Genomic DNA, 27,911 nt, shown 5'->3' with positions numbered 1-27,911 from the left:
ACTACTTGGGTCAGTTCCTAGCACCCTGTCCCTAGAGTGGGTTATGAGAAGACAAGACATGGAAAATCCTGCCCTAGCCCTGAGATTCCGTCCCACAGAATGTAGTGGCTCTTGGATTGGGTCCATCAGTTTGCTCTCATACTTAATCTTTTCACTCTGGCATGAGAAATATTTTTATAAATCTTGCTTTCAAAGGAAAACAACTGTCTACTTAGCTGCCTCTTACAAGTTTTTGTCATTTTAAATATTATTTAGAACAAAATATTTTCCATTGTGATTTTCTTCTTAAGAGTTGTAGGTTATTTATAGGTGTCTTGCTTAATTTTTAAACATTTTGGGATTGTCTAGTTACCATTCTGTTAATAATTTTTTATTTAATACCACTGTTGCTGCAAAATATACTTTGTATCATTTAAATTCTTTGAAATTTATTTCAACTTGCTTTATGCCCAGTTATATGTTAATATATGTGAAGGAAGATAGATAATGCCATCCAGAACCTTTACAATTATTCATCTAGAATGAATAGCATCTAATGCTCTTACCAATGAAAAACATTCCATGTGCATTGAAAATAATATATATATATGTGAATTAGGTAAACTTCGTTGATAATATTCTTAAGATCATGTATATCCTTTTTGATTGTTCAGTTACTCAAAGAGGTGTTTTTATTCTTTTTTAAAGATTATTTATTTTATATTTATTTCTCTCCCTCTTCCCCCATCCCCCCAGTTGTTTGCTCTCTCTGTCCATTCGCTGTGTGTTCTTTTTTTTTTTTTTTTTTTTTTTGTTGTTGTTGTGTGTTCTTTTGTGTCCACCTCTATTCTTGTCAGCGGCACGGGAATCTGTGTCTTTTTGTTGCATCATCATATTGCGTGTGGCGCCACTTCTGGGCAGGCTGCACTTTCTTTTGCGCTGGGCGGTGCTTCTTACGGGGTGCACTCCTTGTGCGTAGATCTCCCCTATGCAGGGGACACCCCTGTATGGCACGGCACTCCTTGCACGCATCAGCACTGTGCGTGGGCCAGCTCCACATGGGTCAAGGAGGTCCTGGGTTTGAACCGCTGACCTCCCATGTGGTAAGCAGACGCCCTATCCACTGAGCCAAGTCTGCCTCACCAAAGAGGTATATTTAAATCTCTACTATGATTGTGGATTACTCTTTCCCTTTTAGTTCTGTCTAGTTTTGCTTTATATATTTCTGAGTTATGTTATTAAGAATATACAAATGTAGTTTTATTATATCTTCCTGTTTAATTGTCCCATTTTTCAGTGCAATGTTTCATGCTTTCTCTTTAGTAATATATCTTGTTTTAAAATCTACTTTGATATTAATTACACAGCTTTCTATGGTTAATGCTTGCATTTTTTTTTTCATCTTTTTCTTTCAGTCTTTCTAGGACTTTATATCCGTAATATTTCTCTTCTCTGCTACGTAAAATTGTGTTTTTTTAATCCCTTCTCTTAATCTTTTAGTTTGTCCATTTATATTTGATACAATTACTTTTAGTTAATAGACTTAATTCTGCTGTTTAACTGTTTGATTTCTTTTTGTCCTGTCCTTCTTTTATTCCTCCTTTCTTGATCTCTTGATTTATTGTATTTTTTTCCTTTATGAATCTTTCGGTTATATATTCTTTTATTATTTTTAGTAATTACCCTAGAAATTATATTAATAGTATGCATCCTTGACTTACAGTTAATTTAACATTTTACCACTTTTTAATGCAAAATCCTTAATATTTTAATTCTTTTCTCTTGCTCTTTGTGCTGTTGTCTTGTTTAACCTTTTTTTTTTAAGATTTATCTTTTGTTTATCTCCCCCCCTCCCCCCCATTGTCTGTTGTCTGTGTCCATTCACTGTGTGTTCTTCTGTGTCTGCTTGCATTCTTGTCAGCGGCACTGGGAATCTGTGTCTCTCTTTGTTGCATCGTCTTGCTGCATCAGCTCTCCTTGTGGGCGGCACCACTCCTGGGCAGGCTGCGCTTTTTCCGTGCAGGGCAGCTTTCCTTATGGGACGCGCTCCTTGCGCTTGGGCCTCCCCTACGTGGGAGACACCCCTGTGTGGCACAGCACTCCTTGTGTGCATCAGCACTGCACATGGGCCAGTTCACACAGGTCAGAAGACCTGGGGTTTGAACCCTGGACCTCCCATGTGGTACGTGGGTGCTCTATCAGTTGAGCCAAACCCACTTCCCTAGTTTAACTTCTGAAATGTCTGTTTAATTCTCTGTTTTATTTAAATTCTTATGAACTATTGATATCCATGTATTTAACTATTTTTTTTTCATCTTTTCCTCTATTTTCTTGATTTTGCTAATTACAGTTTTTTAAAAAAGATTTATTTATTTCTCTTCCCTTCCCCCCCTGCCCCGGTTGCCTTTTGTCTGTGTGTATTTGCTGCGTCGTCTTCTTTGTCCGATTCTGTTGTCAGCGGCACGGGAATCTGTGTTTCTTTTTGTTGCGTCATCTTGTTGTGTCAGCTCTCTGTGTGTGTGGCGCCATTCCTGGGCAGGCTGCACTTTCTTTCGCTCTGTGCGGATCTCCTTACAGGGCGCACTCCTTGTGCGTGGGGCTCCCCTATACGGGGGGCTCCCCTACACGGAGGACACCCCTGTGTGGCACAGCACTCCTTGCGCGCATCAGCATTGTGCGTGGACTAGCTCCACACAGGTCAAGGAGGCCTGGGGTTTGAACCGCGAACCTCCCATGTGGTAGACGGACACTCTAACCACTGGGCCAAGGCTGCTTCCCTACAGTTATTTAAAGTATATGTTTTCTAACCCCTATTACTGAATCCCAATTGGGTGTGTTTATATTTTGTTTTTCTCTTGCTTTTCAGTATTTGGTACACTTTTTAGACTGCCTTATAATTTTTGATTATATGCTTTTCATTGTGGATGAGAAATTCTAGAGGTTACAGATGATATTATCTTCTCTCAAGAACAGTCTTCTTTTGACAGGCAGATAAACATTGTTAAATCACGTTGAAGCTTGGTTTTAGGCTTTGTTAGGGTTAGTCCATTTCAGTTTTGCCCTTATTTCTAAAGTATGACTCTTTTGCAGTCTCAGCTGAAAATCTAGGCTGTTTATTGTTTTGGTGGGGATTGAATTCCAGCTATCTCCTCAGCCCTACCTTATTTGCTCAATGTTTAGTAGTTAGCCAGTCATTTGAGGAGAATTTATAGATTTGTGAGCTTCTTGTCAGAAACCTCTTCTTGGGTTTTTCCCTTTAATCCCATTCTTGGGTGCTCTTTTTGTGCTATAAGTTGGAAAAAGCTCTCAGGTGTGAAGCTGGTATAAATTTGGTGTTAACCTTTTATGCTATTCGTCTCTCAAGAATTTTAATTGGGAGTGGATGTTGCTCAAGTGGTTGAGCACCGGCTTTCCATACAGGAGATCCTGGGGTTAGTTCCCGGTCCCTCCTAAAAGAACAAAAACAAACAACAAGTAGAACAAAAGAAAAAATCAATTCAGGGGTGCTTATGTGCCTCAGTGGTTGAGTGCCAGTTTCTAACATAACGGGATCCAGGGGTCAATCCCTAGGTCTTGGTATCTGAAAAAAAAAAAGAATTTTAATCCCTAAAGCCATGTCTGCATTTGTTCCTCTAATGCTTTCATCTGATTGTTTTACATACATTGCCAGCTTTTATGGTTGATTTTTGCTTCAGGCTTAGTCTATGGAAGTGTAATGGCAAGAAATAGAAGTGAAATCTCTCTAAATTGATGTTTGATGTTATTTGCACTAGTGTTGGCTTTAAAAATATATATGGTACGATCGTACCATCTCACTTTTATTCAATACTTAAAATAAGCAAACTTCATATAGGCAGATAATAGATTATAGGCAACCAGGGGCTGTAGCAGGGATGGAATGGGTGGTGGGAGGTAAAGGGGGAGTTATTGCTTAATGGGTGCCAAGTTTCTCTTTGAGCTGATGAAAAAGTGTGGAGTAATAGATGTTGGTGGTAGTAACACAATACTGTGAATAGAGGAGCTGTTTATGAGAGAGCTGTTATGATGGACTTGTGTGTTGGGCTCTGTAGGACTCAGAACGATGTGGGGATTTATGAGGTCATGAAGTTGACTACAATTTTGATTAGCTGAGCAGATAATCTTCCAGACCCAAAAGAGGTGCCCAGAACTGAAAGAGCCAAATTCAGAAATATAATGGGGATAATGGTTTTGGTTTCTTCTTGGCACAATCTATGTAAGTTCAGAAATTCTGAATTAAATTGGGCATTCAAAGAAGATAAGGGAAAAAGGGATTTAAAAAAAAAAAATGTCTTGATCTACATGAGGAAGAGGGCTGGGAGTTAGTAGCCCTTTGTTTAACTCTCTTTGATCACAATAAATTCTCAAACGTTTAATGTTTGTGATACATCTATCCGTATATGCAAAGGTGTGTTTGGTATGTTATTACTTTAGAACCGTGTGGTGTATTAGTTTAACGTTTATTCTTTTTTTTACCAACAGACTCCAAATTAAAGGGCAATTAATTACATCCCTTACAATGCTCAATAAAATTTTGTACTGCTATATGGTTAAATATGCTTCTGTTCTTCAAAGAAAAATACTGTGAATAGAATTAATGCCACAGAGTTGTGTACTTGAAAGTGGTTAAAATGAGAATTTGGAGTTGTGTACTCGATAATATAATAAAAAGTAAAAAAAAAAAAAAGGTTAAAGTAAAAAGCAGTTCTGTCTCCCAACCCAGTTTTCCACCTCTCTTCCCAGGAGATAACTAATGTCATCAGTTTCTTGAGCATCTCTGAAGACAAATTTTAGCCATAAACATGTCTCTGAATTTGTGTCCTTTTCCCACATAAATGGTAGCTCATGCCGCATATAGATGATGATAACTCTTCAGGAGACTTACTCTCTAAATATTTCCTGAGTTAGCATACTCTCTCTCCATCCTTATTACAATTATTCAATATATTGTTTAAGAGTACAGGTCTCTTACATTGTAGAATGTTGCTCAGTTTTGCTTGTCTGGTGTTTCTTTATGATTAAATTAAGCATAGGTACTTTTGGCAGTAATACCACAGAAAGGATATTGTGTCCATCTTAGATGCTTCATATCAGGAAGTATTTCTTGTCAGTTTGTGTAATTGTTGGTGATGTGAATTTCTAGCACTTGATTATCGGGGAGTCTGCCAGGTTTCTTCATTGAAATTTTAGAAATTTTACCAACTTTACTTTTGTAATTAATAAGTAATCTGGGGATATTTTTTGAGACAATATATATCTTCTTCATAAAATATTCACTTCGGGGTGTTTACTTACACTAATGATTTTTGCCTGAATCACCTACTGTGATGATAGCAAAATGATATGTATTAGTTTTATTTTCACTGTCCTCAGGCTCTGCTGAACTCCAAGCTGGGTCAGTAAGCCTCTTGGATCTGGCAGAGACAGAAGTCTTGCTTACCATTTCCAAAAGGCTCAACTTGAATTTGCAGTGGAATGGTGCATTCCCAGGAGGAGAGAGAAGGAAAGATTTGGGACCCAGAGTGATGATATCAGATGCAATGAACAACTGCATCAATTGAGCCACAGCTGCTTTCCTATTAACAACTTTTCTATTAATAAGACTCATATGAGGGAAGTGGATGTGCCTCAACAGATAGAGCATCTGCCTACCATATAGGAGGTCCAAGGGTTTGATACCCAGGGCCTCCTGGCTTGTGTGGTGACTGGCCCACATGCAGTGCTGCTGCATGCAAGGAGTGCACGCAGGGATGCCCCATGTAAGGGTGTCCCCCGGGCAAGGAGAGCCACCCTGCGTCAAACTGCAGCCCGCCCAGGAGTGGTGCCACACAGACAGAGAGCTGACGCAGCAAGATGACACAACAAAAAGAGACACAGATCCCCATTGCTGCCTGTTGAGAATACAAGCGGACACAGGAGAACACACAGTGAATGGACACGGAAAGTAGACAATGTGGGGGAACAGGGGGAATAAATAAATCTTAAAATAATAATAATATGAATGACACTAAACAATTTACTATGACCACTGAAAATATACAATTTGAAAAGCCCCTAAAAGAATACTGATCAGTAAAATTATACACTTGGAAATAGGTGAATGTTACATCCCATTTAAGAAAATAAAGGAAAAAAAAAACATTTACAAAGTAAAAAATGGCTTTGCTGATATCAAACAGAGTCTCCTACATTTGTTAGCCAACTACCCAGTCCCAAGCCAGTGTTCTGTTAGGTTTTTTTACTTCCTCATCCTGCAGCCATCTGATGACATCATGTTGGTTCAATTTATAGTACTGGAAACTATAAGACAGTGTTTATTTCCTGGCAGTCTAGAGAAGCAGTCATTTTGGACATCTGACTTTTCGGTTTGGTTTGAAATACTTATGATACCAGTCCTTGATTTGCTTGCCTGATTAGAGAGCCACAGTGGCTCTGTTAGAATATTTTAAAATATAAGGTGATCTCTACTGCCAATTAATGAAGTAATTCTTAGTCATTTAAGATATTCTAATAAGAGAGTCCTTACTCTTTCTACTCTATAGACAGACACAGTACATGCAGCTCTGTTGTGGGGTGGGGATGATGGAAAATAGAGAGTGGTGCAAAAAAAAGATGAAGTTAGAGACCCAGAAATGAGTCTTTGCTTACCTTTGCTTACCTATATGCTGCACATTTCCAGACTTCAGAATAAATAATGAAAATCTCTTGTTCTGAGTAGTTGTTCTGACTCCTTTAAGGTTCCTGGAGTTTCTTAATCTGAGCCTAGATTTCCTGGCTTCCTAAGTCAGCTTTTTATTATTACTATTATTACTTAATTTCCTCCCTATATTTTAATGTATAAACCTGTCAAATGTACAATAAAGTTAGACTAGCACTGTGAACTTTTATTCATCCTTCCTCTAAATCAGTAGTATCACAAGTATACAACATATTATGGGAATATAAGAAAGATGGGGGGGAAGCGGACTTGGCCCAGTGGATAGGGCGTCCGTCTACCACATGGGAGGTTCACGTTTCAAACCCCAGGCCTCCTTGATCCTTGTGGAGCTGGCCCATGCGCAGTGCTGATGCACGCAAGGAGTGTGCCCCAAGGAGAGCCGCCCAGCGTGAAAGAAAGTTCAGCCTGCCCAAGAACAGTGCCGCACACATGGAGATGCAGCAAGATGATGCAACAAAAAGAGACACAGATTCCCATTCCACTGACAATAAAAGAAGCAGACAAAAGAAGAACATGCAGCAAATGGACACAGAGAACAGACAACTGGGCCGGGGCCGGGGGAAGGGGAGAGAAACAACCAACCAAAAAGTTTATTTAAAAAAAAAAAAAGATGGGGAAGCAGATGTGGCTCAAGCAATTGGGCTCCTGTCTACCATATGGGAGGTTCAGGGTTCGATGCCCAGGACCTCCTGGGAAAGGCAAGCTTGGCCTGCATGGAGTGCTGCCCCGCGTAGGAGTGCTGGCCCACGCATAGAGCTGACGCAGCAAGATGACGCAACAAAAAGAGACATAGGAACCGGCTGTGGCTAAATCAATTGGGCTCCCCTCCTGGGTTCACATCCCAGGGTCTCCTTATGAAAGCAAGCTGGCCCGCACCCGCAGAGAGCTGATAGCCTGTGCCCAAGGAGAGCTGACTGCCGTGACCGTGGAGAGCTGGTGCAGCAAGATGACACAACAAAGGGAAACAAGCAGATACAGAAGAATGCACAGCGAATGAACACAGAGAGCAGACAGCATGAAAGCTGCAAGGGGGGGAATAAATTTTTTAAAAAAAGTTGTCAATGCACAAGAGAGGGAAGCGGCCTTGGCCCAGTGGTTAAGGCATCCGTCTACCACATGGAAGGTCCACGGTTCAAACCCCGGGCCTCCTTGACCTGTGTGGAGCTGGCCCACGCGCAGTGCTGATGTGCGCAAGGAGTGCTGTGCCACACAGGGGTGTCCCCTGCGTAGGGGAGCCCCATGCACAAGGAGCCCCATAAGGAGATCCGCCCAGCACGAAAGAAAGTGCAGCCTGCCCAGGAATGGCGCCACACACATGGAGAGCTGACGTAACAAGATGATGCAACAAAAAGAGACACAGATTTCTGTGCCGCTGACAACAACGAAAGTGGATAAAGAACACGCAGCAAATAGACACAGAGAACAGACAACTGGGGAGGGGGGGATGGGGAGATAAATAAATAAATCTTTTTAAAAAATACACAAGAGAAATGTAGAAGGACCATTTACATATAGTTAATTGATATAATGATTTCAGTTTATTCTTGTTAGTCCATTACAGTAAATCCCAAATGGATTTTAACAATTTCCTGGTTTGAAAGAAAGTGATTGGTTGTATACATCTTCTTTTCCCTACTCACAGTGACCATTTTTGTTCCTTTTTCATTTTTGACAGCATCAGTTTAATTTTAGACCTACAGTTAACTTTGTCTTTACATTTTTCTCCCTAGAGGTGAGAACAGATGACCCCGTAGTATTGTGTTCTTCTTCTTACTCATAGCTCATTGGTTTTGGTCTACACAGTATTTTATTATACTTACAAATGATTTTTTTTAAAATGTTTGTCTTCTACTCTACTTACTCTCTGTTAAAAAAATATCTCTTTCTCTTTTCAGTTAATTTGCTAATATTACTTCAAGTAAAATGTAGACATCATATATATCCCATTTACTCCTTTTCCACATCATTTATGCAATTCTTTTTTTTTTTTTTTAAGGGCATATTGGGGATTGAACCTTGGGACCTTGTATCTCAGCTCAACCACTAAGTTTTATCTGCCTTCCCTATGCTAGTTCTTTTTTTATTTTTGGTTATTATTTGCATGGAATATCTTTTTCCATCCTTTTACTTTCAGATTCTTTGTGTCTTTGGTCACACATACCATATACAAAAATTAGCTCAAAATGGATCGAAGACCTAAATATAAGTAAGAGTTAAAACTATAAAATTTAGACCCTTAAAAGTAAACATGGGGGTAAATCTGCATGGCATTAGATATGACACCAAAAAAATGTGGTCAGTAAAAGAAAAAATAAAGTGGATTTCATCAAAATTTAAAACTTCAGTGCTTTAAAGAAAGTTAAAAGACAATCCAAAGAATAGAAAGTATTTGCAAATCATATGCCTGACAACGGCCCTCTGTGTGGAATAAAGAACAATCACTACTCAATAATAAAAAGACAACCCAATTTAAAAATGGACAGAGGATCTGAATAAACATTCCTTCAAAGAAATATGAATGACCAATAAGCACAAGAAAAGATGTTCAGTTTCATTAGTTATCAGGGAAATACAAATCAAAACCGTAATGAAATACTACTTCATACCTAGTAGGATGACTAAAATCAAAGTTAATATAATAACTGGTATTGGTGAGCATGTGGAGAAATCAGAAGCATTATTCACTGCTGGTGGGAATATAAAATGATACAGCTATTTTGGAAAATAGTCTAGCATTTCCTCAAGTGGCTAAACTTTCAGTTATTGTGTTACCCATCAGTTCCATTCTTAGGTATCTATTCAGGAGAAATGAAAACGTATGTCTTCACATAAAAACTTGTACTTGAATGTTTATTCATGACTTCGAATTGGGAATGGAAACAACCAAAATGCCCATTTCCTAACAAATGGATAAACAAGATATGGTATATCCATACAATGGAATATTATTTGGCCATAAATGTTCTGAGTGAAAGAAACAGTTACGAAAGACTCCATATTTTATTTTGCCATTTATATGAAATGTCCAGAATTAGGCATATCTATACAGACAGAAAAAGAGATTAGTTGTTGCTTAGGGCTTTGGAGGAATATGGGAAGGCAGGTGAATGAGTGATAGCTAAAGGGTAAAGGATATGGAATTTTTTTTTAAATTTAGAGATGTAAGTTTACAGAAAAATTTTGCAGAGAATACAGTATTCCTATATATTAGAGTTTCTTTCATGTTTTTTAATAAGTTTTATTCTGGTAACATGTGTGTATAACCTAAATTTTTCCCTTTTAACTGCATCCAGAAATAGAATTCAGTGGTGTTAATTACATATACAATGTTGTGCTACCATCACTACCATCCATTACCAAAACATTACCATCTCCCCAAAGAGAGATTCTGTATCAATTAAGTATTAACCCCTATTCTCTGCCCCCAGCCCTGCCCTTGGTAACTCATATTACAGTTTCTCACTTTATGAATTTGCTTATTCAAGTTAATTCATATTAGTGAGGCCAACAGAATGGCTCTTGATTTCCAAAGAGTTAACTGTGTTTCTGTTTTATTGCTTTTAAAAAAAATTCAACATTGTTGATTAAGTTTGATAGCATTTTAACAAAATCTTGTCTTCATCCTGATTAACAATTGTTTGCAACAGGCATTCTTTATCATGTTGAGGAGAATTGCCATTATTTTTTTGGTTTTCTGTAAGTTGGGCTCTTCTAGCATTTTCAGCATTTATTGACAGTTCCTATATATTTTTCTCTTTTGACATTTAAAAATGTGGTGACTTATGAAATACTTTCCTAGAATCAAAATCTTTGCCTTCCTGGGATTATGTATTTAGTCTCAATGAAACATTCTTGTAGTGCCCTCTAACATGGTTTGTTAGTCTTACTTAGAGTTTTCCTGTGTATATTTATAAATGATATTGATAGCTAACTTTCTTTTTTGTGCTGTTTGTGAGGTTTCCCGAAATTAATGGAGGTAGCTTTCCTGTTTTTCCTCTTCTATCCTGGAAAATTCCCCTTGGTAAAACTATTTGCCACTGAAAACTATATTGAAAGTAATTCATTGGTATTGTTTTCAATCTGCCACTAATTGTTTTACTCACATTTTTTCCTTTTATACTTTTATAGAAAACTGTACATTTCATTGAGATTTTAAAATTTAGTAAGATAGACGTGTATTCATTAGTCTTATTTTGTCTCTTTGTGTATAGTAATATTCAAATTTCTTGAATTTTTTCTTAACTAGATTACTCAAAGATAAACCTGCTTTCTTTTCTTTCCTAAGTACCACCTCTTAGGTAATTTTATAAGTTTTGTTATTTAGTGTCATTTTTAAATGCTCGATAAAAGCAATTTTGATGTCCATTTTGACATGACAGTTTATAAATGCTTTTTTTTTTTTAATTTATTTCTGCCCCCCTTCCCCCCCCCCCCAGTTGTCTGCTCTCTGTGTCCATTCGCTGTGTGTTCTTCTGTGACCACTTCTATCCTTATCAGCAGAACCGGGAATCTGGGTTTCTTTTTGTTGTGTCGTCTTGTGTCAGCTCTCTATGTGTGCGGTGCCATTCCTGGGCAGGCTGCACTTTCTTTCGCACTGGGCAACTTTCCTTATGGGGCTTAGTCCTTGCGCATGGGGCTCCCCTACGCAGGGGACACCCCTGCATGGCAGGGCACTCCTTGCACGCATCAGCACTGCACATGGGCCAGCTCCACACAGGTCAAGGAGGCCTGGAGTTTGAACCGCAGACCTCACATGTGGTAGACAGACGCTGGGCTAAGTCTGCTTCCCTATAGATGCTTTTATTCTCAGAGAAATGCTTGCCCAGTTTTCATCTGTTAAGTCTCACAATGACCAGTTCTTTGTTACTTTTTAGGCTCGAGATGTGCGTACCAATGAAGTTGTGGCCATCAAGAAAATGTCTTATAGTGGAAAGCAATCTACTGAGGTAGGTTAAATATATAGAGATATTCTTATTGGCATGTTCAAGAAAGACATAGCATATTTAATTGGGAAGGGAGACCAGTAATTTTTTTTAAGTATACTTATAGAAAGTACACAAATCTTAACTATGTGTGTGTCACAATAAATTTTCTTTCACCAAGTGAATGTATCTGTTAGCTAGTATGTAAAGCCATGAATGGAACATTACTAGCATCCTTAAAACCTTCCACTTTGTCCCTCCTGCTTTTAATTTTGTAAAGTGTGATTTAATATGTATTACTTTATGTTATCATAGAGGGATTACCAGTTTCTAAAGAATTATAGTAGAATAAGATGCTCTTCAGAGTAAGTTATATCGGACATACTCTTATTTTTTTTAAGGTTTAGAAAGTGTTTAGGGACTGTTATAAACAAACGTTCATCAGTAGACAGTGTGTATATAGTCTAAGAAACTGTAAAAATCTGAAAAACCAAAAAAATGAAATTATTGACACTGTAATGAGTGTACTTTTAAAGTGATCATCATTTTGATACCAAAAAAACTCCAAACATTTCTTAAAGTTCACTCTAATTGTATTTGCCATTCTATAGCACAACTTTAGGACTAGTTTTCACAGGCAGACTATTAAACTGTGTTGATGTCTGGTTCATTAGTCACACTTGGAACAAAAATATTTCATTTAGTGCTTCATCTCTTCACATCTAATGTTGTTACCTTCATAAAGACTTTTTACATTGAGTAATATAATTTTTTGAGAGTTCTTCCTTGCAGAGCATTCAAATTTGAAATTTAAAGCCCATGAAACAGAATTTCTAAATTTAGTGTATTATAAATTTCTGACACATTTTATATAAAACATTATGAACGTATTTTACAGTGTTTTGTTGAGAGCTTTTAAAACCTCATATATTGCAGCAGTGCTCCAAATTGTGTTCACTGAGTGTGATGAGTGTGCCACAATGATGGGGGAGGTTGTTGGTGTAGGAGGAGTGGGGTGGGGGATGGGGGTATACAGGACCTCTTATGTTTTTTATAATGTAACCTTTTTTGTGATGTATATATCTTCAAAAAAATACAATTTACGAAAAGGATGGTGGTGGGGAGTGGGTTATATGGGAACCTCTTATGTTTTTTTAATCTACAATGTTCTGTGTGGTCTATTAACTTTAATTTTAAAATGTTAATAAAAAATAAAAGGTAAAAAATAAAATACATTCTCATACATACTTAATTAAATTATAGTGCAAAACATTTCTTAAAGCTTTTCTGTTATGCTAGTTCTCCTGCCTTAACGAATATGGTATAAGTCAGTGGCAAAGCTTGATATAACAAAAACAAAACCAGAAAAACCAGATTCCTAGTCCCCATAACAAACATACTAAACTCTTAGAATCTTTGGGTATTTAAGTGTATTTAGTGTTTAATGATAGAAAGACATTTAATTTTAGAGTTCTCTGGTTGATTCCTAAGAGGAACTTTGGTTAGGAACAACTGACCTGAGTTTCTAAGGTTGTTATGAAATAGCTATGACAAAAGTTTTATCCTTATTTCCTGGTAGGTGTCGATGAGGAAGGCTCTTAATAAAATATGTAGGAAAAGGTTTTCATATGGCTTGTTTTTCCTGTGAACTTTGCTATATAATAACTAATTGTTCACTCGCATTTTAGGAAGTCAACATTTAGGAATTTAAAACTCAGGGGAATTACTTCATTTCAATTAAAGAAAAAAACACCTTGACATTTGTTAGAAGAAATAAACCAAAACTGCTTATAATAGCTGAATTTTATAGGGTGTAAATCATACCTCAGTAAAGGTGTTAATTAAAAAAAAAAAGATTTTACTGTTAAAGAGAAACTAAGTATGGTCTATAGTTTTCATCTATATGATAGGTAGCTGTAAATTTTTAATAATGAAAAAATTTTATAAGACTCATTGATGATACATTTTATCAGACTACAACTTGTCCTACTTGAAGTTAAATAATTCAGTAAATTATGCATTTGAAGTGTAAACTTTATCAATGTAATTTCTTACAGATTATTTTGACATTTATACTAAAAATTACAAATAAAACAAAGTTGTGTTTTCTTGTTAATCCTTCTTAATATACTAATTACTTTTTTCTTATAAAACTCAAGGAAAAGCAATTTTTCATAATTTCCCCCCTCATTCCTTTTTTCTCCCCCACAGAAATGGCAGGATATTATTAAGGAAGTCAAGTTTCTACAAAGAATAAAACATCCCAACAGTATAGAATACAAAGGCTGCTATTTACGTGAGCACACAGCTTGGGTAGGCATCTTTTCTCTTTGCTTTAATTTATTTAGTTGATTTAGATTTAGAATGAATTAATTTAGAATGTCTCAAGTGTTTTTGTAAAGGGTATGCAAAGGCACATGGAATGTTGGTTCATGCTGATAGAGCATGATAGAGGAAGTGTGACATTTCCTAGAACTCTGAGATAATAAAACTTTGGCAGTCTTACCACGGAGATTTTCAAGAACTCTGTCAACCTTTATGTGGTTGGTAAAATGTCCTCTGACATTTTTAGTATTACCATAATCCAAATGATTTATCAGATATTATAGCAATATTTTTTACTCTAGGGTGAAAGTTAGCTTCACTCTTTTTGATGTAGATGTATTGAAATCTATTTAATCACAAAGATCTTGAAGTTTGAGGATTCCTAGTGATAGCTGAACTGTTACCCCTTGGCTGAATAATATTAAAGGTAGAGAATTGAGGGGAGCCGGTGTAGCTCAGTGGTTAAGTGCTTCCTTCCCATGTATGAGGTTGATAACTGGTAGCTCCTTTAAAAGAAAAAAAAAAAGAAAAAGAAAATTGAGACATGTTATTACAAGAAGTAGTGATTAATTTTGCCTCATTGTTACCATTGAAGTGACAAGGCAGTAATCTTACAGTTGTATAGATGTAATAGTTATACCTTTTAAGAGAAGTGCAAAATCTTTTTATAACTTTTTATTTTAGTAACATATATGTATCCTGAAATTTTCCATTTTAAATACTTTCAAGTATTCAATTCAATGTTGTTAATTATATTCACAGTATTGTGCTACCATCACCAGTATTCATTAGCCAGATTTTTTCATCAACCTGAATAGAAACCCTGTACCCATTGAGCAATAACTTCCCATTTCCTCCCATTCCTCCTCCTCGTAACCTATCTACTATCTCAATGAATTGACTTATTCTCGGTGTTTCATATAAGTGAGATCATATAATATCTGTCCTTCTGTATCTGGTTTATTTCACTGAATATGTTTTCAAGGTTCATCCGTGTTGTAGCATGCATTAGTACTTATTTCCTTTTTAAGGCTAAATGATATTCCATTGTATGGGTATACCACATTTTGTTTATCCATTCATATGCTGGTGTGCATTTGAATTGGTTCCAGTTTTAGCCATTGCGAATAATGTTGCTCTGAATGTTGGTGTACAAATGTCTATTACAGTCTCTGCTTTCAGTTCACAGAAGTGGGCTGACCAGTCATATGGTAATTCTTTGTTCAACTTTCTGAGGAACCACCAAACTGATTTCACAGTGGCTGCACCATTTTCTAATCCCTCCAACAATTATAAGGGTTCCAAGTTCCCTGCAACGCTTGTTATTTTCTGCTTTTTATTAATAGCCATCCTAGTGGGAATGAAGTGATATCTCATTGTGGTTTTATTTGACATTTTCCTGATGACCAGTAATATTGGCCATTTGTATATCTTCTTTGAAGAAATGTCTGTTCAAGTTTTTTCACACTTATTTGTATTTGTTTTGTTTTGGAGGCAGGAGCTCAACCGCTTGAGCCACATACACTCCCTTGTTATTTGTCTTTTTGTTGTTGCTTCGTAGCGGTACTTTATATATGCTCTGGATTTTAAACACTTTTCAAATATATGGTTAGCTATTGTTTTCTCCCATTCTGTGTGTTGTCTTTACGTTCTTGTTATTATCCTTTGATGCACAGTTTTTAATTTTGATGAGGTTAATTTTATCCATTTTTTTCTTTTGTTCATAATCTTGGTGTCACCATCAAATTCAAAGTGACCAAGGTTTCCCCCTGTTTTCTAATAAGATTTTTGTGGGTTTTAGGTCTTATATTCCAGACCTTGATCCTTGTAGGATTCATTTTTTATATGGTATGAGGTAGAGGGCTAACATAATTTTTTTTTGCATGTGGGCAGCCAACCTTTCTCCTTTTATCCTCCATTTTTCTTTTCTTTATTTATTTATTTTATTTAATAATATACTACAGCTAATTATCGTTTTAGTAGACTAAGATTTAGATTTGTATTGTTTGGTACATTTTTATCAAGTATAATTTTGGAGCAGACTCCTATATTCTTGAGGCTATGGTTAAATAAGAAACAGTGGCATGGGATAAGTACTTCTCTGTCTCTTTATTTCCCCATCTGTAAAACTGAGATAATAAGGTTTAACTTAAAAGGTTGTTGTGATTATTCAATTAGTTTATATATATAAAATATCTGCACATAATAGGAACCCTGTGCTTGCTTTAAAAGAAAAGTTTAAGCTGTAATCTGCACTTTCAACATATTGTTCCAGAGAATGCAGTTTTCTGCTTCTGAACAATTAGTATTGTTACTATATGTTAATGATAATGGAATGTGTATATTCTTTTCTAATTATAATTAGTAATTATATATGAAATACATGTAGAAGTGATTATATGTTGGCATTATTAAAAGATTAATGTATCAGTGGCTTAACTTTATATGTATATTTAACAAATAGATGAATAAATGCATTTTTAAAGGTAATTAAACTATTTACTTGATCTCCTGGACAATTTACTTTATCTCACATGCAGTCTTTATAATATTTTCAATGTTTTTATGATTTTTCTTTCCACATAGCTTGTAATGGAATATTGTTTAGGATCGGCTTCAGATTTACTAGAAGGTATGTTTCTTTTGAATATATTTCTTAAAAGTATTCAAATAAAATGACAATGAAAGTAGAGATTTCTCAAATTATATTATAGGCATACCTTAGAGATATTGAGGATTCAGTTCTAGACAATGCAATAGAGTAAATCATGCAATAAAGCAATTTTTGGTTTTCCATTGCATATAGAAGTTACATTTATACTATACTGTAATCTGTCAAGTATGCAATAGCATTATTTCTAAAAAAGAATGTACATTCCTTAATTAAAATGTGACACAAACAAAATGAGCGCATACTGTTGGGAAAATGGCACAAATAGACTTGTTTGATGTAAGCTGTCCACACACCATCTATTCGTTAAAAAGTGCAATATTTGAGAAGCACAATAAAGTAAAGTGAAGTATACTAAAATGAGATATCCTTGTACTATTTAATAAAAACTGTCTAGAAAGAATAAAACCTTTAGCCCATTTCAGATTCTTAATATATGTGCTTTTCTTCACTAAATACTATATAGTAGTACAAAGTAGGTGAATTTTCTCATTGTGACTTTACAAGCATTTTTCTGATTTCTTTATCCCTTCAGTAGCTTGATCTGCTCTTTTTGTTCAGATAAAGATATATAAGAATAAAAGGAGAACTTTTCCTTAATAGCTTTTTAAAAATTATCACCAGTTTAATATTGTTAATCCAAAGAAAAATTGTGGACTGCCCTTTAACAACTGGGCACAACTCTATACTAGTTATAAATTCTGTAGCCTTGTTTTATTGTCTTGGAAAGCAAATCCCTTCTTGTTAAATGTTTAAAATTGTCCCATACATTAGGTATGTATATTTATTTTTCAAATAAAAGTGTTCTATATAATAATTAGTTTCAAATAAATTCTTTGTTTTAAGTTCACAAAAAGCCATTACAAGAAGTGGAAATTGCAGCAATTACACATGGTGCTCTCCAGGGTTTAGCCTACTTACATTCTCATACCATGATCCATAGGTAAGTGTTTTGAAAATTATCTTGTGTTAACAAGGAAATTGCTTGTTACATTTATCAACCTTGAAATTTATTAATCCTGAAATTTTTGTGAACTATAGCCAAATAGATTTAAGAATCTTAGAAATTCACATACTTAAAATGATGTCCATGTTCTAAAAAGATCATGTTGGTACATCTCATCTCTCTGTTTAGGATCATTTTCATCTTTGCCTAAACCTGCTTTGGACCTTCTTAAGTATATGCCCTTTTTGGATTTATAGTAGAAATTTAATTGTATGATCATTTAATTTGCAAACTGTAAAGGACATTAGGGATTTTCATTTTACATATGAAGACATTGAAGCCCCAATTTGTGTCCCAAAGGTTGCAAAAGCCAAATAGATTAGAGCTAGAACTAAACCTAGACCTTTTGTATTCCTGGTAACTGACCTGCCAAGTTTGTTCTACTGACTTCATGGCATGGATAAATAAAAGGTACTTAAGACTCTTTATGCTTTAGTAACTTTGAGGTTAAACCATGTTTGGCATTGGTATTAGTTCAGGCTCTTTTAGAAAGAAAGTAGCATTTTAAAATTATATGTGTAAACCGGGTAACACATTGTATTAGTCAGCCAAAGGGGTGCTGATTCAAAATACAGAAATCAGTTGTTTTTATAAAGGATATTTATTTGGATTAGAAGCATACAGTTACCAGGCCATAAAGCATAAGTTACTTCCCTCACCAAAGTCTGTTGCCACATGGTTGACATCTGCAAGGGTACAGGCTTCCTGGGTTCTTCTCTTCCTGGGTCTTGCTTCTCTCCAGGCTCATCTCCACTGCTCTCTCCACAAGGCCAGCTGTAGACTATTAGGCGAACGGCTCATTTCTCATCCCAGGGCCTTTTCTTTTTCCTCACCACCAAGCTCCTCTGTTTGCTTACTTCTTGGGGTTCCAGCTCAGAAACGCCAACCTCAAAACTCCAACTTTGTCCTATGCCATGTCTTTTATCTGTGAGTCCCCACACACCAGGGGTCAGGGACTCAACACCCTACTGAAGTGGCCCAATCAAAGCCCTAGTTCTAATATAATCACACCCAGGTACAGACCAGTTTACAAACATAATCCAATCGCTATTTTGGGAATTCATGAACCATATCAAACTGCTACACTACCCTCTGAATTCCAAAAAGACATTACAATATTCAAAAAAACCTTAACTCAGTAGCAATGCTTAGAATCACATCACAATCAGTTTAAAGAAATACAGTTTGTCTTGGGGCAAAGTCCTATCCGCTATAGACCTCTAAAGTTACAAAATAATTTCTCTGCTTCTAATAAACAAATGGACAGATAAAGGATATACATTATCATTACAGTAAGGAGAAATTGGGAGGGAAACATGAGTTATGAGTCCAGAAAAGTTCAGTAAACCTGCAGAGCATCCTCCATTCAAAGATTTCAGCATTTGAGAGTCATTCTTAAGATGATGATTTCTTCTCCCTAGGACCTAATGGGGGCCAACCCTTTCCACAGGCTTGCCAAAGGCTATTTTCTTGGTTCCACCCTTATCAAACATCTGGGTGTCCACCAAGCTTCAGACTTCACCCTCCATCTTGGAGGTGATTGCCATACCTTACCCAATCTTTGGATTAGAGACTTAATCCCCTACTACAGTGATGTGAAAGCAACATCCTCCCTAACTTTTGGTATACAGGCTCAGCCCTCTCAGAGCAACAAGTTGACCACTTGGCCTTCCCTAATCCATGGGGACAGGTGCACCCATCTCAGATCTATGAAGTGCTGACCTTAACCACCCTAATCCTTGATGAATGTGCTCCACCCTCTCTGTACCCTGGGGCAGCAAAACTCTCCCTAAACATGGGGTAGGAGCATCCACCCTCTTCAACTGCTGGTGCAAACTCACCCTCTCTGTTACACATGAGTGGGGTTCCTCTGTTGGCCCAAGGCATTGTCTTCATTCCTTATCTCAGCTTCCATGGTTTTCTTCTTAAAGCTGTTTCTCCTTCAGTCTCTCCTTTCTATGTCCCTTTTAGCCCAAGCTAACAGTGGTTTCATACAGTGCTCTCAAAAAGCTTGTTGGTTTAGCATGCAAGAAGCAGGGATCCAAGCCATCAGACAGTAAGACTTTCCACAAGTCTTTCCTAGATAACGGAATCTTCAGTCCTGATTTACAAGTTCCAAGTTTAGTTAAGTCCTCAAATGGACACAGTCTTCTGGGGACTTGATTTCCAGAGGCTTGGAATTTCCGGAATCAGTTTCTGGTTTCTCTTTGCTGAACAGTTCAGTCCTCTACGTATTTCTCAAATCAAGCATTTAGCTATGAACTTCAAAGAGAAGCCAAGCTACATTCTCTGAGTTTACTTTGGAAAGTTCTTCAGCTAATTGCCCAGACTCAGGATTTTCAAATTCTGCCTTCCATAAAACACCAGGAGTTAATCTTGCTAAGTTCTCTGCAACTTTAAAATACGAATTGCCTTTCTTCAGTTTCCAGTAGTAGTTCCATCATTTACTTCTTTTTTTAGATTTATTTATTTTTTTATTCATTTCTCTCCCCTTCCCCCCCCCCCCCCCCCCGCCCCAGTTGTCTGCTCTCTGTGTCCATTCTCTGCGTGTTCTTCTGCGTCCGCTTGTGTTCTTGTCAGCGGCAACCGGAAACTGTGTCTCTTTGTGTTGTGTCAGCTCTCTGTGTGTGCGGCGCCTCTCCTGGTCAGGCTGCACTTTTTTCGCACTGGGCGGCTCTCCTTAAGGGGCACACTCCTTGCACATGGGGCTCCCCTTTGTGGGGGACACCCCTGCATGGCACAGCACCCCTTGCACGCATCAGCACCGTGTGTGGGCTAGCTCATCACATGGGTCAGGAGGCCCTGGGTTTGAACCCTGGACCTCCTGTGTAGTAGGCGGATGCTTTATCCGTTGAGCCAAATCCATTTCTCTCTATCATGTACTTCTAAGGACTCATAAAAAGTCTCTTTAGAGAGACTTTTTAGGAGGTATGTGCTAAAGTATGGTGACTTTTTTTCTTTTTTTTTAACCAACATTTGAGAGTGGGTTTCTTTTTCTTCTCATTTTTAACACTAAGAATGGTACTCAGAAATCTTATAGATTTAGAAGGGGCAATTAAATTTTTATTTTTAAAACCATTATTTGTACAAATAAACAGAAACTCAGAATATGTTCCAATTTACTGGTTTTCTGTTTTGTTTTTTTACAGCTGTTCTCCTTTTGAAAATTGATATTGTATATTTATTTGAATTCTGTATTTTCTATTTTCTAATTAGGCTCTTAATTCTCAGTATCGCAATTGTGAGATTATCCCTGGACTTAATAGTTTTGATTCTCCTTCCCTAGCTTAGGATTTCTTTGATTTTTATCATTTTCAATACAAGCTAATGAAGGAAAGCTAAACAATTTTCTTTGTTCCTTAAAACCAGAGATATCAAAGCAGGAAATATCCTTCTGACAGAACCAGGCCAGGTGAAACTTGCTGACTTTGGATCTGCTTCCATGGCATCTCCTGCCAATTCTTTTGTGGGAACACCATATTGGTAAGAATAATCCTATCCGGTATTGATCCTCATAACTGAAATAGATGATGTGTTATTGTACTATTTGCAAAAGTCTTATCTTTCTGGGAAGCATAATACTCTTTTGGGCATTTTAATATAGATTAAGAATGCTGCTCTTGCATATCCTTTTCATTGTGTTCCTTCCCATTCCCATTCACTTTCCTGTTATTATCTGCATCATATATTGGGTATGGGAGTGAAAAAATTCAATAAAAATTCAAGTGGGAAGAAGATAGAAACACTAAGTAGGAATTTTTGTGTGTTTTCTTTAGATTTATTTGTATTTACCATGTACCAGCAATCCTCAGACTAAAAATAACTGAAGACTGGTAGCCGACTCAAGTTGGATTGCTATTTCTTTTTTTTTTCCTCTTTCTCTCTTTATCATATTATTACAGTTTTAGTGTAAGAAATCTGAGTTCTGTTAGTTACATATACATACTTGGATCAATTTCTTATATTAAATTGTGTCACTTAGCTATAAGCCTCTAAGTTGTTGAGCCTTTGCTTTTTACAAAGTGGTTCTCTGTGTGTTCTCCCAACAAAATAAGAATACTACAACAGTTTGTGTTAATTCCATCATAACATCACAATGTATTTTAATTACCTATTTATCAGCCTCCCATTAGTCTGAGAACTCGTGGGTGCAGGGACTGTCTCACTTCCCCTTGTAGAATGCCTGGTACACATAGCTACCAAATTATGAGCTAAATGCGTAATGAATAATATTTCTATTTAAATGATCTAAGTACACATATCGTTAATAACCTCCAAATATGCTAGTATACAGTATGATTTAAAATTCTCAAAATTAAACAATTACAAGGCTTTATGCCAAATCATTTCTTACAAATTACAGCTCTGAGGCATTTTGTTATAAAAAGTTGGTAATCATATACATAAATTTTTATGAACTTAAAATTCATCATACATTTACTTCATTTCTTAGCTTGACCTTCTAGTAAATCTTTAGCGTCACTGATTTTGGTTCCTAAATAAAGAGATCCTCCCTTGCCTGGTGATTTAAGAGCATAATTCATCAATGAGCATCTCTTATTTTCCTTTATTGGCAGTAGGGCTTACACCTAGTATTAATGCTGCCTCCCATTTTGTCATTTTGGGCTCAAACCCACCTCTGTAATAGCCACCAGTGAAGACAGATTTTGGGAGACTGAAACACTTGTTTTACTTGAGGCTCCATATGCTTCATGGCTTGTAAAACATAACAGCCTGCAGATCCTGCAGTAGCAATGGTCAGTCCAGCTGCTACCACCGTACTAGCCATAGCTCCAGCTTGGCTCCCCTGCCTCCAGTGGGAGTTCAATTCATCCCAGCTTAAAGGCTCCAGCCACTCACATTTCTACCAAAAAACGATGCTCACACCTCCAACAGCTATAAACTGCCCAAGCGGCTGTTTCTTTTTAATTACTTTTTATTACTGAGAATTTCAGACATACACAAAAGTAGAAGTATAATGAAACTTCATGTATCAGTGACCCATCCCTTCACCATTATACCATGGCTACTGCTGTCTTATGTACTCTCTACTCCTTTCATCCCCACCCCTCCAAAGTATTTTAAAGCAATTTCTAGACATCATATAATTTTTGTCTATAAATAATTCAGTATGTATGTATCAAGTTTGAAGGGAATAATTTTTCCAGGTCTTTAACTTTCACATGTCCTCTCTCTGTATGACAGGTGATTTGCCTGAGGTCTGTTTTATCTCCTTTCCCACCTACACTTCAAAATCTCTTTTACCACTTTCTGAAAGAAAGACTTCTTGCCAATCCTTAATACTACAGTAGTGAATTGATATGGAATATTAATGGGAAAAAAAAAAACCTCTGAGGCACAGCAAGGGGATATTTTGAGAATGTGTATAAGCATCTGTGAGAAATATTGAGGGGTCAGGGTATAAAGTAATGGCAAGACTGTATCTTTCCAATCATCTCCCTTCCTTCCTTTTACTCTCCCTGCTACCTTAATCTTCATCCCCTTTTACCTGATCCTGCCTTTCTTTCTTTCTAGCTTGGAATTCAGAATCTGAGATGGTTGTCATGAGGACACATATTAACATTGAAAAATTAAGTCAGACTTTTGTGACAAAAAGTGGTTCCGATTTGATTTGACTATGGGCACTGATTTTGCTAATTAAGTTGTATAGCAGTTTTGTTTTGTTTTTTAATAAATTGAACTAATTCTGTCATTCCACGATTTTGAAGAAAATGTATTTAATGCATATATCCAATATATAAAATATATGTATCATTTGAAGTTTTATATTTATAAAATATAGATGTCAACCTAAAAATGTTCAAGGCATACCTAGTTTTTGTAAATTTGTAGGAGGGCTATTAATAAAATAAATTGAAGACTACTTTTCTAAATGATCAAGATTTCTTATGTAGAATCCTTATCTAGAATCCCCTCCCCCATGGAAAAGGGTTCTATAAGCAAACAATCTTTTTTTTTAAAGATTTATTTATTTATTTATTTATTTATTTATTTATTTCTCTCTCCCCACCCCCCGCCCCATTGTCTGTTCTCTGTGTCTATTTGCTGTGTCTTTTTTGTCCGCGGCACCGGGATCTGTGTCTCTTTTTGTTCCTCATCTTGTTGTGTCAGCTCTCTGTGTGTGTGGTGCCATTCCTGGGCAGGCTGCACTTTCTTTTGTGCTGGGCGGCTCTCCTTACGGGAGGCACTCCTTGTGCGTGGGGCTCCCCTATGTGGGGGACACCCCTGTGTGGCATGGCCCTCCTTGTGCACATCAGCACTGCGCATGGGCCAGCTCCACACGGGTCAAGGAGGCCTGGGGTTTGAACCGCGGACCTCCCATGTGGTAGATGGACGCCTTAACCACTGGGCCAAGTCTGCTTCCCCCAATATTTCTTAATAATTCCTCTCTTCAGAAATTGATGGTGAATTTTAGATATTAAATTTCTTAAAGCTGGAAGCTGCAGAGGACATTACATACCAGCTCTCTCACTCTGGAAACATCACCTACCTGCTGTCTGGGCAGTCAGTGCTCCTACAGTTGTCCTAGTGAGGCCTGCCTTGCCTATATCTCCTTGGGCTGCCTGGACCACAGCCCCCTTGATTCTGAACACAGCCTTTCTGTCCCCTCCCCAAAAATCACTGTGAAATTTCATGAATGGCTTAAAGTGAAGGAAATAAAATTGAAATCTCTTCAGATCTCTAAAAAAACAATAATGTTAAAAATAAAAATGTCCTGGAAAGTCTTGCAATAAAAAAATCACTTTAGGGAAGCGGACTTGGCCCAATGGATAGGGCGTCCACCTACCACATAGGAGGTCTGTGGTTCAAACCCCGGGCCTCCTTGACCCGTATGGAGCTGGCCCATGCACAGTGCTGATGCGCACAAAGAGTGCTGTGCCACGCAGGGGTATCCCCCGTGTAGGGGAGCCCCATGCGCAAGGAGTGCGCCCCATAAGGTGAGCCGCCCAGCACCAAAGAAATGTAGCGTGCCCCAGAGTGGTGCCCCACACACGGAGACCTGACACAACAAGATGACGCAACGAAAAGAAACACAGATTCCTGGTGCCACTGATAAGGATAGAAGCGGTCACAGAAGAACACAGGAAGCAGACAACAGGGGGGGGGGGGGGGTTGGAAAAAAATAAATAAATAAATCTTTTTTAAAAACCACTTTAACTTGACTTAACTTAGCAATTTCTCAAACTTACTTCAACATCTCAAAGAACACTTAGGGAATCCCCTCTTATTGACAATTAGGAGTTTATTTTATTTACATATTTGTGAATTTGTATGTAGTGTGTTTGGAGTACAAGAACTAGGTACATACCTGTATGTCTTTATACATGCACATGTACACATATTTGGATCGTGCCTGTGGATAGTCTTATTGACATAATCAGCAACTTTTATAAGTGTCTGTGTGTACCATCAAGAACTTTAGACTCTGGTTAAAGAAATGAATTAGTATTGTATTTTGTAACTAGGACAACTGTAAGGTTGATAATTACATGATTGATTGAGTTGTGAGCTAACTTAGCTGCTTTTATCAGGGAACACCATTTTTACTTGAAAGAAAGAGTAAAACTATCGTTATTGAGTCTTTGGTTTTGTGGCAGATGTTTTCTCAAATAAGGTGAACCCGTCACATAAAGGAAAAGAATGACATTATTTGTTGCAGTGATAAAATTCGTTCAAGCCAAAATTAGACTTTTGTAGTGGGTTCTTGAGACCAAAATGTTTGAGAAGTGTTGGTCCTAAGGGGTATACAACTTGAGAAACTGCAAACTAGAACAGATGCAGAATCTGCTTTGCTGTAGAAATGTCCTTCCTTTAGGATGCTGCTCTGTTGTCACAACAGATGATAAGAATTAGGAGAATCTCAAACTATATATGCAATGCTAAATATTTACCTCACAATCTGTAATCTATTTATTTCCCACTTTAAAAATTCTGTTCAGGTCATTTTACTGGATTTCTCCATGGAAGACCATTACACTCTCAAAGAGTAGTATACTTTTTTTTTAAACACTTTTAAGTGAACTTTTTATGTTTTAGGATGGCCCCGGAAGTAATTTTAGCCATGGATGAAGGACAGTATGATGGCAAAGTAGATGTATGGTCTCTTGGAATAACATGTATTGAACTAGGTAAGCGTTGTTCTTTATTACTATGAAAGTAAGTTTTTATCAGTGTTCTATTGGAATTTCTGTACCGCAACTTTTTACCCCATATGTGAATTCATTTTCCACTGTGGTTTTAGTTTGAGGTATGTGTTTAATCTTACTGGATACTTAAACACCTACAGTATATCTGAATACCATATTTACCATTTTATTGAAGCTTTTCTAAAGCAGTCATGAATTATTTAACTCTACTCAGGGTACTAATATATAACTACTCAATAGTTATATATGAAAATTAGATGTCAGACTGTATATCATATTGTAGCAGTTTGGTTTTATGCACACATTTTTTTTTCTTTTCCCTGTTAAGTTGAACTATGGTAACAGCAGTGGACCATTATAAGCTATTAACATTCCCACTATAAGTGATCAAGGTCGATAATGGAACTTCTTCTGTAGTTGAAGATGATGCCCATCTTCTTGTTCTTGATTTCCCCAAGCATCCCCAACCTGCTTAATATCCTTTCTTAGAAAGTGGAAATATTGGTATGTTCAATTGAAGTGTTCTGGAAGAGGCGACCAAGGATTGAAATAACACATTAAAAATGAAGTCAGCATGTAATTTTGATAAATTATCAACCTTGATTTGTTAGTTTGTGAAATAAGTAGATAGGAAAATTGAAGTAAAGGTAAAAGCCTACTTAGATGAATATTTTAATTTTTATTACAACTAGACTTTCTTACAGTCTACTATTTTTCCAAAATAATGTAATTTTTATATATTTTCTTTTTTGTTGCCATTCCTACATTAACCATTCCCTTAAAGCTCTTCGTCATTATGTTAATTGTGTAGTTTGAAAACACTGGCTGAGATTTGGAGGTTACCGTAATGTCATTCTCATGATCTCTTGGCTTCAATTTGAGGTTTGCGAACTACTTCTTTGATTACACTTGAAAGTTAAGTGTCCTGAACTGTTTTCTTTAATCTTGATTCTTCTTTCTACTTGTAGATCCTAATTAATTTCTTATGAAGCCTGGGTATAAATGTAAAGGAGAACCTGGGGAAGGTACTCTCTGCCAGTGGGTTCCTTTTACATACTTAGCTGACTGATATGCTCCTTGGTATTGTTGGAAAGAAAGCTGCACCTATAAGAAAACAAAAGTTTACCCGATTGTGGAGGAGAAAAGAATTTTATTATCTTTCAAGAACAGGCGCACAACCTGGATAAAATGGCTGGCACGCAAAACAACAAGAAACAGTGATATTTATAACCTAAACCTAACATGTAGGTCCCTCCCTTGTTCCCCATTGATTAAGTACTTCAGGAGTTACAGCCTATCCAAGAGGTCTAACTTACACAGTTCTTGCTCTGAGTTGCCATTTCCTTGTTCCCTATATTCCAGCAGGCTGGGTGGGCTCAGCGCCACTTTCACTCCTGGCACTGCTTTTCAAATTTGGTGCCACTTTTGCTTTGGCTCTGCCCTCGCTTCTCACAGTTGTCCCCCCTCACATTGGCCCCACCCTCACTTTGGCGCCACTTTTCAAATTCTTGGCACCAAAGCCACTAGAGCCCCTTTCCCTCCCTCCTCCAACTTCCTTGACTTCACCTTTATGTGAAAATTAAACGTAACCCTTTCCTTTCAGTATTAATAAAATTGTACTAATGGCCCTGTTAAATATCATTGATATATTAGAATTTATTCGAATAAAAAGAAGTCTGTCTAAATTCTATAGTTTTTGTGAAATTGCCTCTTATTTTCTAGGCTGTATCACTTCTATTTATTCTATTTAATAAAATAGAATTCTTTCACAATGGGAGTTTTTACACTTATAATGAAGTGACTTTAGGAGATATAAGTGCCTTTAATTTTAAATGAATGAGGTGTCTGAAAGGATTTCTTAAGAGTTTTAGGCATACATTTTGCAACTATCCCGCCTCCTGAAATGGGTCCCTTGTCAGTCTGCTTGTCTTTAGGAGGCACCAGGAACCAAACCTGGGGCCTCCCATGTGGGAGGCGAGAGCCCAACTGCTTGAGCCACTTCTGCTCCCTGCTTTGACATTGTCTACTCATTGTACCATTTGCTCATTGTGGCGGTTGCGGTGTCTGCTTGTTGCAGCGATTGCAGCAGTTGCAACATATGGTT

General features: G+C 37.0%; 1 protein-coding gene across 2 annotated transcripts in view; it reads left to right on the top strand.

The window, feature by feature from the left end:
• The window catches only part of TAOK1 (TAO kinase 1), a 168,583-nt gene that overhangs the window by 58,404 nt on the left and 82,268 nt on the right, over nucleotides 1–27,911 (top strand). For both annotated transcript variants that reach the window (XM_058283125.1, XM_058283126.2), the window contains exons 3-8: nucleotides 11,590–11,661; nucleotides 13,849–13,950; nucleotides 16,549–16,594; nucleotides 17,480–17,576; nucleotides 21,009–21,122; nucleotides 25,698–25,789. In XM_058283125.1, coding sequence (XP_058139108.1) covers nucleotides 11,590–11,661; nucleotides 13,849–13,950; nucleotides 16,549–16,594; nucleotides 17,480–17,576; nucleotides 21,009–21,122; nucleotides 25,698–25,789 — 523 coding nt within the window. The remainder of the gene's footprint in view (nucleotides 1–11,589; nucleotides 11,662–13,848; nucleotides 13,951–16,548; nucleotides 16,595–17,479; nucleotides 17,577–21,008; nucleotides 21,123–25,697; nucleotides 25,790–27,911) is intronic.

This window comes from Dasypus novemcinctus, chromosome 21 (assembly GCF_030445035.2).
Source record: "Dasypus novemcinctus isolate mDasNov1 chromosome 21, mDasNov1.1.hap2, whole genome shotgun sequence".
NCBI classification, from domain to species: Eukaryota; Metazoa; Chordata; class Mammalia; order Cingulata; family Dasypodidae; genus Dasypus; species Dasypus novemcinctus.
This window is presented reverse-complemented; position numbering and strand designations above follow the sequence as displayed.